General features: G+C 48.6%; 1 protein-coding gene across 2 annotated transcripts in view; it reads right to left on the reverse strand.

The window, feature by feature from the left end:
* Positions 1–8,907, reverse strand: part of NPC1 (NPC intracellular cholesterol transporter 1) — a 47,229-nt gene extending 38,322 nt beyond the window's left edge. For both annotated transcript variants that reach the window (XR_014297496.1, XM_082667286.1), the window contains exon 1: positions 8,781–8,907. Coding sequence is in view for 1 of the 2 variants with exons in the window: in XM_082667286.1 (XP_082523412.1) it covers positions 8,781–8,837 (57 nt within the window). In the remaining variant the exon portion in view is untranslated. The remainder of the gene's footprint in view (positions 1–8,780) is intronic.
* Between the last annotated feature and the right edge of the window lie 2,751 nt (positions 8,908–11,658).

The raw sequence follows: 11,658 nt of genomic DNA on the forward strand, positions 1-11,658 counted from the left end.
GAATGCGGGAATAAAGGAGGAAGTGCTTAGGAAACTAGAAAGCACTACCACTCAAACGTAAGGAATTATTCTTAATGTCTTCCAACTGTTTGGGACCTCACCAAAGAGGATCCAAAGACCTGAAGAAAATAAACTGCTCGTGGTTTCTTTGGGGCCAGGAAAAAACTGGGCTTGAGTCACTGCTCTTAGGTTTGCTTTCCCAAGTCACCTACCTAAAGAAGCATGAACCGGCGGGGCCCAAAGGTACTCACAGGCCACTCGCTGTGTGCCAGGCACTGTTTTAACTGTTCTTACATATTAACCCAATGAATCCTTACAACAAATGCACGAGGGAAGTTTTTTTTTTTGGCCACACCGCACGGCATGCGTGATCCTAGTTCCCCGACCAGGGATGGAACCCGTACTCCCTGCAGTGGAAGCGCAGAGTCTTAACCACTGGACCGCCAGGGAAGTCCTGGGAGGTGCTATTATGCCCAATTTACAGATGAGCAAACAGAGGCAGAGAGGCTAAATAACTTGTCCCAAAGCAGCAGAGCCAGGATTCAAACCAGAACATTCTAGTTCCAGAAACAGACTCTCAATAAGATATAATCAACCCTATAATTAAGGTCCTCCCTCAAGGGGGTCCATCATCCATCCCTTGTGCAGGCTGGTGTGCCTGTGCACTCACTCACACGGCTGCACAGGTGGGGAGGCCTCTTCCCCACCTCGAGTCTCTCTCCCCGACTCCCCTCGGCTCACCTACAGCTGAAACCCGAGCATCTCCTTCAACCGCAGGCCCTGCTGGTGCCGAGGCCCCTGGGGACCTCCACCACCTGGCTTCCTCCTCACCCACGTGTTCAACCTCATCTCTGTTTTGGTCCCTTCACCTGCTCTTGCCCATGAAGCTGCTCCATTTCACCCTCCCGCTCAGTCAGACCACCCCCAACTCCTCTCCAGCTGCACCTCCAACCGCCTGCTGCACAGCCCAGGTGCTCAAAAGGAAACCAGTCTTTCCTCCATCGCCAGGCCCTCTTCATCAGGGGCTCAGGCCCAGGTACCTTTCCCACCAACCTCCCAGGAAGCCTCGCCGGTGCAGCCTCCCTCACCCCTTCCCCCCCAACCCCTTCCCTGCGAGCCCACAGCCATCCTCTGTCCACCTCATCACCTCCCACCACGTGGTCTGCTCCCATGGGGGTACACCACGCCCACGGCACCCAGGCACTGGATAAGGGTGCCCCTGTCACCTCAATCCCGCAGCAGATCTGTGAGGCTGCCACTAAAATAACACCATTTCACATATGAGGAAACTGAGGGTTACACAGGTAAAGTGACCCATCTGAGGCCACATCTGAGAACGGCAGAGCCAGACCCGACCCAAGGCCTGGCTGGTTTGGAAGCTGGAGCTCTTACTCCTTATGCTGCACGAGGGTCACTCCTCAGCGGACCACTGACTAGGCTGAGCTCATCTATGCAGCCCGTCAAGAACCCAGCTGACATCCGAACAACTGGGGTTTCCAGGCTCCAAAGTGCCACGGCCCAGCGGTCGGACTTTATCAACGAAGACAACGGCTCACCTCAAGATCCCTGGGAGATGTCCTGGAATGTCAGGGCAGCACAAGCCGACACCAAGACTAAGGGCACGCCGAGCAATCAAGGGCTCAGGTACAGGCCACGTACTTCCTTTCTCAGGGAAGCAAGGTGTCTGGGTGAAAGCTGCCTTTGCTCTGATACAAGAACAACTGGTGCTGACTTCACACCAATGATACTCACCTGGGGAAGGACATATCCTGCCCGATACTGAAATAAACCCACCAAGGCTGGAGGTCTGACAGAGCCCAAAGGGCACCAGACGGCACGTGAGCTCAGCTCTAGAGATGGACTGTGGTAGTTGCACAACATGTGTTGTACCTAATGTCCCTGAACTGTACTTTAACTTAAAATGGTCGATTTTATGTGTATTTTATCACAATACATGAGCTCGGATGCCCTTCACCATGTAAGAGAAAAGCCCAGTGGCAAGGACTGCAGACAGCACGTTCTTGGTTACACTGAGATTAAACAGAGAAGGGTGACCGTCAGTTGAAACACCATGGGTCTGAGCGTCATGCGACACAGCCAGAGTCTCTAATAACAGGTGTTGTCAAAGCTCCACTTGGGGTCAGTGGGGGACAAGTTCAAAGAATGATGATTCTTCACAGTTCATCTCATGGGCACTGACCAGTCTTACAGAGCTATTCATGACCACAAGAACTGTCTTATTTAAGCATTTAAACATTTTACTGATTCCTAAAATGTTAAATGAGTGTAGATTTTATTTTCCTTAATTACAGAGCACCCACCCATCACAAATATTCAAACATTACAGGTGTATATGCGATAACATTGGAAGCTCCCCCTTACCTCTCCACTGCCACCCCATTCCTCAGGTTTAACCAATGCTAACTTATTAGATCTAGGTCTTCCGGGCTTTCAATTCCCTCCCACAGGCAAACCTGTAGAGATATATCCACGTAAACACACACAAATGCAGTAACTTTTACATAATCTCTACTACCTTCCGTGACTGGCTGTTGACTCTACCTGAACTGCCTCTACATTTATTTCTCGGGGTCCCCAAGGCCGGACTCCAGCCCTTGTCTGCCCTCCCTTGTTTTCTCCACACATTTCAGTCCACCCCCATCTCGGAACGGCCTCCCCGTTTACAAGCCTTACCCAAGACTCACTGCCTCCACTAAATTTAACTCTGACTCCTATCACCTGGATCTGGTCATGGTGCTCCCCCGTCGGGTGAGCTGTCCTGGGGCAGAGGCAGGTTGGCCCCAGGCAGCACCTGGCTGGTGCTCACGGGCATCCATCCTCACTGCTTGAGTCAGCAGGTGTCCTGCACCCAGAGCTCAGGCGAACCATTTCTCTGTGACTTACATTCCACAAGCTCCCCTGGGGATCCACCAGGACACAGTGGATAAACTTTTCCTTAGAGGACCAAATATTAAATATGATAGGTTTGTGGGCCCTAAGGTCTCTGTGCTACATACTCAACCTTGTCTGCTGTAGCTCAAAAGTATCCACAGACAATGGGTAAAAGATGGGCGTGGGTGTGTCCCAAGAAAACTATCCACAGCTACAGGCTCTAGCCAGGTCATAATTTGCTGGCTCCTGCTCTAAGATCAAGGAGAATTTATGAGTATCACGAAGTTGTGCATGAAGGCAGAAGTTGCAAGAGTATTTTCTTGCCTAGGTCTCGAATGCCCTGTGAGGCCACAGAATCCTAAAGGGCAGAGCCCAGGTGTTATACTTCCTTTGAAATTTTCTATAGTATCTCATCCAGTGTTCACTCATTCAGAAACTGTCAAAACGTACAAGATGAGTTAAAGGAGCTTGACTGGATTATGTAAGAAGTTGCTTTGGCTTTAACCCAGAATTTAGTAGTGACAAGCCTAGGCTATCTCTGCTTTTAAAGGTTAGGCCACATGGTTATTTCACAACATGCTCTAGAGTTTAATTATTGGATATATGACTGCACAGGGAAGCATCTTTCAATAATAATAGGAATAGTTCAGGAAAGTTAAAAAAAAAAAGCCCCTTCTGTTACGTGTCAGCAACTCTAGCAGCTGCTAAACAGACTCTAATTGGGAGCTCCCTGAAAGCACATCTTATCACATGGAGAAGCTCTGAACATCAGCAACAGAATTCTATACTCCAGGGTGAATATTAACTCATGTTCAAATGCTTAATGAACATCAACTGAGTGCCAGGCACAAAGTTGAGTGATTTCTCCCTCATTGCCTCGTTTATTTCTCAGACACCCCATGGAATAGTAGTATCACAGAATTTTACAGGTAAGGAAACTGGAGCTCAGAGAGGATTCTCTGAGGTCACATGGCTCATAAGTGAGAAAACCAGTAATGAGAAACAAGATTTTGAATGCCAAGTTAAGCATTCTCCCTCCTATTCACCTCCATACCCACCCCACCAGCTGCTGCACTGTTCAAACTTCAGCTCAGTTTGTACATGGACGTATCCTTAGATTGTGACAATGTGCTAGGGATGGGCTGTCCCCTCCACTATCATCCTACACAGGTGTCCCTCTTTCCACACAGCCTTGTTCAGCTGCAGGACTAACGACTACCATTTACATACAACTCTAGGCAGCTGTCAAGTCCTGACTCACTTTCTCAGGACCAGTGACTGTCCTCAGCCCCAGGCCTGTACCTGGCCATCCCATGCAGATGCAGTGCAGGGCCTGGGCCCCTCACCTCTGTTGCTGTCCTGGATGAGTAAAGCTCACGATGGAACCTGGAGACACACCCAGCTGCAGCTCTGGCGAGGGGTGGAGCTGAGGGGCTGGCCTGGCCAGTCAGGATAACCCAGGAGGCGGTGGCCCAGAGAATCCTGTCCAGAGATTAAGCTGCCTACTGTGTCCTTTGGGGTCAGGTATGCAGACCAAACAAATATGACAGGACATTTGGGGTGGAGGCTGGTCTACTCTGACTTTTATTGACGGAATTCTCTGGAACTCTGTTTTATAGCCAACCTGGGGTAGACATATCCACATAACAAAGGATAATTTGTGTGAGCACCAGGAACGCCTTTAGATGGGTATTTTAGATATATTTTTCGAGTTAGATGGGCTCAGCCAATCTTCACTTTACAGATAACCCCTCCAGCTTGCAGTTTAACTAACTTGCCCAAGGTCACACTATTAGTTAGTCTTAGACATTTCTGAGCTCCCGCACTCACAAGTTTGAAAAATAATCCAAAAGCCACAAGGCTAAATCAAAACCATGAAACTGGATGGGGGTGTATACTGTCTGCAGGTGTTTTCCTAAGGAATGTTCACACAACGTGACAATTGAACCAAGGGTCAGGCCAGTAGGCTAAATCCACCCCTGATCTATCACAGGCTTTTGGAGAAGCCACACTGGAGCCAGCAACATGCCTTGAACTTTACTGGCCAAGTAGAACATCTGCTAAACACCCATTCAACAGAGCTTGCTAAATATGAATAACCTGGCAGCAATATTCTGAATTTGAATAAAGCAGAGCCCGGAAGTCAGAAGACAGTGGCTCAAGCCCCAGTCTGCCATTTACCAACTATGACCTTGAGACAAACTTCAGCCTTAATATCCACATCTGTAAAACAGGAAAAACAGCATCACACCTATCTTAAGGAGTCTTGGGAGGTTAAAACAAGACCAAAGGTGTCATCGCAATGGAGTACTATGCAAAAATTAGGTAATTCCTTTTTCCTTAGTCTCTTGTAATCCAGGATGCCATTTAAAAATATTGAGATAATTTACATACCATAAATTCACCATTGAAGTGTACAGTTTAATGGTTTTTAGTAACAATTGGGTAACTTTCCCCCCTATTTTCTCCAGTTTTCCTTTCATCCGCCCAGTAAGCATTAATTCACCCTCCAACACTCAGCTCAAAAATGGACTCCCCATCACATTCTGTCCCTTTATTAGAGCACACTTTTCTTTGCATTGTAATTTTTTTATGTATCCACTCGTCCTCCCATCAACTATGAACAAGACAGGGATAGTAACTACTAACTTTTGCATAGCACTTTACAGTTTGTAGACAGACCACTTTCTGCCTAGGTGATTCTTTCGATCTACTAGTGTATCCTACATTGCACTCACTTCACATTTATGAAATTACTGAATGACGGTAATTTGAGTTCCTCCGTGGCCCAATTCTAAAGATTCCCTCACAAATCCCCCAAGAGCACACTTGCATCAGAGAGAGCAGGGGTTTTTTGGGTGTGTGTGTATGTGTGTGTGTGTGTGTGTGTGTGTGTTTTAAAGTTTTCTTGCCAAAGCAAATATTCTAAAGACTGAAAATAACAAGCATGTTCCAAGCAAAGGAAAGCCTGTCGGGCCACCGTTGATCTTTGCAATCACGGAGACAACAAAGGCAAATCCAATTCTGATCTCTAGTAGCCTCGGAATGCCTCACCGATCTTATCCCCTCACCCAAATCCATGAAGGCCAATGATTTGTTGATTCAGGCCCTGCTGGAGATGGTAAATATAGTTCTTGCCCTCAAGGAGCCTGTAGCACGGCAGTTCATTCAAACAATATTTCTCTGTCTTTCCACAAGCACCCTGAGGAGTAGGTGAAGTTGTTAACCCCATTTTACAGAGGAGGAGACTGCCTTTGCCCAAGATCACTCCTGGTAAGAGGAAGAGTCAAGACCCACACCAGGTCTTTTAACTCCAAGTCTTGTGCCAGGCCGTAAACGCTGCTGCTGCTAGAGCAGTTTAAACAAAGATTGAGAACTTCAGAGTGAAGGCATTCTAGTTGGGGGAACAGAATAACAATGTCACAGATGAAGATGCTTTTGAACTGGGCCTTGGAAGATGGGCAGGGTTTTGACAGCAAGTAGTTTATTTGGCTGGAGAGCTGGTGCCCTTCACAGATCTGTGGGTGAAAGAGCAGACGAGGCACCTGAGATCAGGTTAGAGACGGCCCACTCCAGGCTTCCGCACAGGTAATGTGTCATCTGTAACACACCCCTGAAAGCACCCCTTTTAGGAGGAGTGGAGGGAGGGGAAGGGTTACCCAGGAAAGAGGATTCTTTGTTCTGGGTAATATGACAAACACTGAAGGAATACAAAGACCTATTCAGCAAGGCGTTTTCTTTCTGCCCACTTGCTAATAATAAAAAGCCTCATTTTCCCTTGATTACTTATGTTAGTAAAATAACTGATCACAGCATCAATCAAGGAATGGGAGAGACTGGGGAAGATTACCCACATTCGCTCCAATTTCAGAAAGTTATTCTTCAATGCTCTCAGGCTGAAAGATTAACCCATTCCCCATCTCCTCAGGAAAAGCAGTTTTAATGGCTTAATTCCTACCCAGGCCTCATTATGGTGCAAGTCCCTCAAGAAAAAGCTTATAAATATTACAGTCAGGAGAGATGCGTACTACTTCTCAAAACTGCACACATTATTTGGATGAGCACAAGGTTTAAAAACCACGCAGCCTTAGTAATGTGATTTCATCATCTGTAAAACTTAAAAGTTAAGGAAAGCAAAAATCCCCCACCCCACAAAGGTATTTCAGACTTTGTGAAGGACAGTTAGTCTGCAATTCCGTGACAGAACTTTACTGGTGCTCAGACTCAACCCAGACGAGCTGCTTATCACTGGTGAGAATTCTAAAAGCAGGAACCGCCCGCCCCCCCCATCACAGCTCAGGTGTGAGGAAATGCAGGTACTGAAAGCCTCTGCAGACATGAGGGAGCTAATCTTAAAAATATCAACACGAGGGTCTCCAGTTCATATTTGCAAACCCTCTCAAGGCTTCCAGGCATCTTGCAAGAAACTTGTGACCAACCCCTGACCTATCCCACAAGTCCTAGGAGGAGAGGCACTCATTTACCATCAGCCCTGGCTGCTACCTTGAGGTAAAAGGATTTCAGAGATAAATTAAAGCTACTTAACCATGTGAAGCCTGCCTGTTAGATCCTAACCTAAAACTCTCGGGAAACTGAATAGCTGTATTTTCAAAGCAAATAACTGCTGCTATTTCTTGAGTTTTTACTACAGTGATGCGATCCCTCCAAACATCATTATGCATGGAGGGACCTCAATAACTGTATGAGGAATTGCTTATCTTCAGAAAAAGTTAGGCTTGAAAGAGTAATGAGCCCAAAGCCACAGAGCTAGCAGGCGGTCTACCGGTTGACCCCATTCCAAAGCACCTCCCCGAAACCTGCTTTCCTCTGCCTCCCCTCCCCACCAGGTGTGTGCTCTTCCACAAGCCCACACCCCTGGCGACGCCCACACGCACACACAGGAGGCCCTTCCCGGTCAGCCACACCTACCCCCCTGCTGAGAACTATGCAGACGTCTCAGGAGAGCTTTTCCTGGTGCAGGAAACCCCTCGATCTGCCTTGCCCTGGGACTCACTGCCCCCTCATCACTGACACACCTATGAGTGGGCACGAGAACCTGGGATTCCCATCCGGATCTGGTTTAATCAGCACGAAATCCTTAGACATCCCTCCGGACACCCACAGTTTTAAAGGATAAAACTGTAGACACACAAATAGCAGCGAGGCGCTCATGCCCAGGGCTTCTACCAAACCAGGGGAAAGCCGACCCAGGGAGTTCCAGGCCCCTCCTCTCCACGGCTGGTATGGCGAAATCCAATTAACCCGTGCACCTGTCGGCCTCAGCTTCTAGAGATGTAAAGGGAGTGGGTAAGAAGTAACTTGCACTCTTTAGAAGACCAAGCTGCCTTCTGTAAAGTACTTAGGGCTGTTCCAATCTGGGGCCTGACGGATTGCTAACTTTATCTCCCCTCCCTCCTTCACCTTTAGGGGAGGAGGAGAAGAAATAAAGTGGTCAGATCTTCTAAACACATTTACAAAGAATCCGCGTGCCTCTGGCAGCATTAAGGGGGGAAAGGCAGGTTAAATAATACGAACCCTATTTCCTCTCCGCCCATGTTCTTCCTCCTCCCTTCACCCCATACCCTAAATCCAGAAACGAGGTGACCACAGGTGAAAGGAGCTCCAAACAGGTCAAATAAGCAGCCCCCAGCTGCCACCGTCTTCCAGACCACAGGGAAAACCGCGTGGCCGGAGAAAGGCACCGGGGAGCTGTGGGGGGACCTCCAGGGGCTCCATCGCTAGACCAACTTCCCCGGGATCCGCTGGACCCGCGGCTGGTCCTCTCTGGGGCCGGGGGCGCCTGAGCCTCTGCACAGCCCGCAGCCCTCCCCGCCTCGCGGCCTCACCACGTCCCCCACAGCCTGTCCGGGTCGCCGGCGGCCGCTCACCTGCGCCGGGCAGAGCAGCAGCAGGAGGAGGCCGAGGGCCGGGCCGCACGCACTCATGCTGCCCTGGCGCCGGGCTGCAGACGTCAGCGAGGGTAGGCTGGCAGGCTCCGATCGGCGTCCGAGTCTGTCGTGGTCTGGCGCCGCCTGAGGGAGGGAACAAGCGCCAGCTGCAGCTGATTGCGCGCGCAGGTCAGGAATGACGATGGCGTCGTCGGCTCCTCCCACTTTTGGGCGGGGCCGCTGCCGGCACTGCCTGGACCCGCCCTAGACCTGTCCTGGGGCTGGACGGGCCCGGGGTGGGGAGCGGGACAGGGGCGGGGCTAGTCGGGACCCGACCGCCGGATTCCACAGCGCACTCCCCAGTCCCAGAAGTCCCAGGACGGCACTTCTCCGTCCTGCGGCGCTTGGGGGCGCAGCCTCAGGCCAGGGACTCGCAGACCCGGGCCCCTGAGCATATCCGGGAAGGATACTTCTGGAGCTGTCCCAACGGCGTGTGGTTTGGATGGTTTAACTCCTTTCTCCCCTTTTTGTCTTTCCTCGATTGGAGACGGTGGGCGAGGTTTTAGCACATGGGATTGCGTGCGGACTATCTTCCCACTTAAGACCCCACTTCTCAGCGGGTCCAGTTAGCACCCTAAGCAAGTTCTCCTTCCAAACCCAGTCACCCAAAAGGAATCCATGCCTGGGCACTTCTAGCAAAGCGGGGGGCGGCGCCACGCAGTGGCCTGACAGTGTTGTGATCCGAGAGCTCCACGGGCAGTGCGTGGCTGTGGACGATGCCTCAGAGCTACCCAATCTCTATTTTCTGTCCTCTCAGCCCACTTTTGGAAAAGCGCTAGAACCGCACCATCTGCTGGCGGAGCCAAGCGTGGCAGGGAATGTGCGGACGTCAGAAGAGCCCGCCACCAGCCCGGGGGGAGGTTTGACCCAGAGGTGGGACCAGAGTCCGTTAAGTTCTAGGTGAAGTGAAGTAACAAAGATAAAGAAGCGTCTACGTTTTTAAGTCTTACACTTATTATAATCTTTTTACATTTATTTTTGTTATATGTATTTCTGGTAACATTTTCCTTCCCTTATTAAAACCACTCAGAAGCATCAGTGATTTCCATTTTGAAGGTAAGGAAATGCATGTATGTATCTCTTCTCCGCACAGTGGAAGCCAGTTTACAATGAAAAGACTAAATATCCATCTGTAGCAATAAACAAACCCAGTGAAGGTAGGACCATGATGCAGGTGACATTCCCATCCCTACTCTACAAAGCCTCTGATTCAGTTACCAATTTGCCTCCCCACCTCCTCAGCCCTGAAATGTCCACCTGTCTGGCTGGGCACTGAAACTATAGGGATTCCCTCTGGACCTTCAGCCATGACGACCCCCTGGCCTCAGGCATCTGCTTGCTCTCAGGCGCCTGGTGCTCTCGCTGATGATAAGGTAGTATGCTTCATGCAGAGATACTCAAATTGTTGTCACTGAACCAGCTGGCAGCACCACCACCTGGGAATTTGTTAGAAATGCAAATTATGGGTCCCACCCTGGACCCACCGAATCAGAAAGCCTAGCGGATGAAGCTGCCCTTTTTAGTTTAACAAGCCCTCCTGGTGGTTCCAATTCACATTCCAATTCAAGAACTACCTCTGTAATGTATTCCCTGGATCCTGGTGGGTTAATTACCCTTCCAATATTAGCAAAGTCCTTATGGGGGAAACAAACAAACAACCTTTACTAAATAATTGACTTGAATAAAGGTAATTTTAAACACCACATGAAACATTTCCGGGATGGGCAGAAATTTTGATACCCAACAAATTGTCTACTATTCACCAAAATAGTAACTAAAAGATCTTTTAGCTATATATTTTTTTTCTGGTTCTGTTTTTTTGTACAGCTTTGACAATATCCAAAAGGCTAGAATATATTTTAAAAATAAACTATCATATTTTGAAGAGAAATTTGTTTTGCTGATAAAGTAATCCATGCTCATGGTGGAAACTTTGAAAATACACAAAAGTTTACAGACAAGAATAAAAAAGTCATATATAATTCCACCATTATGGATAATCTGTGTCACATCATGGTGTATTTTCTTCTTCTCTGAAAATTGTTTTCACTCATAAAGAAAAAAAGTTGCCTGCCATCGCAATTCTACAAGGATTAAGCCTTTAACCACTGCAGTTGCTAATGTGTGCACCCTGAGGGGAATTCAGGATGGAGAAAAACTGGAAGTATTCTGTGCATCGGATATACTGACCACTAGGTAGCTAAGATACGTAGCTAAGGAAAAATTTCAAAAAGACCCTAGATTCTTTCATCTTCCCCTACTTAGAAAAGCACTAAAATCATTAACTTGAAATGTCCGTTCTTTGTGATTAGCAGTGATCTTTTTATGCTTGATTACAAGTTTTTTTCCAAGCAGAAAAGTTCACATACATCCTGGTTCCTCCCTTACCTCTTTGGAGCAGTTTCTCAGAGTTCTCTGAGAGGCTGTCTCCCAGGCTCTGGTCCTCAGTAAGGTCCCCAAATAAAACTTGACTCACAACATTTACATTGTGCGTTTTTTTAAAAATATAGATTTATTTGTTTTTGGCTGTGTTGGGTCTTCTTTGCTGCCCATGGGCTTTCTCTAGTTGCAGTGAGCAGGGGTTAAAGGGGCGGGGGGGGGTGGCTACTCTTCATTGCGGTGCGCGGGCTTCTCATTGCAGTGACTTCTCCTGTTGCAGAGCATGGGCTCTAGGCGCGTGGGCTTCTGTAGTTGTGGCTCGAGGGCTCTAGAGCACAGGCTCAGTAGTTGTGGCTCACGGGCTTAGTTGCTCCGTGGCATGTGGGATCTTCCAGTGTCCCCTGCATTGGCAGGTGGATTCTTTACCACTGTGCCACCA

The sequence above is a fragment of the Grampus griseus genome, assembly GCF_964374135.1.
Source record: "Grampus griseus genome assembly, chromosome: 12".
In the NCBI taxonomy this organism is placed as follows: Eukaryota; Metazoa; Chordata; class Mammalia; order Artiodactyla; family Delphinidae; genus Grampus; species Grampus griseus.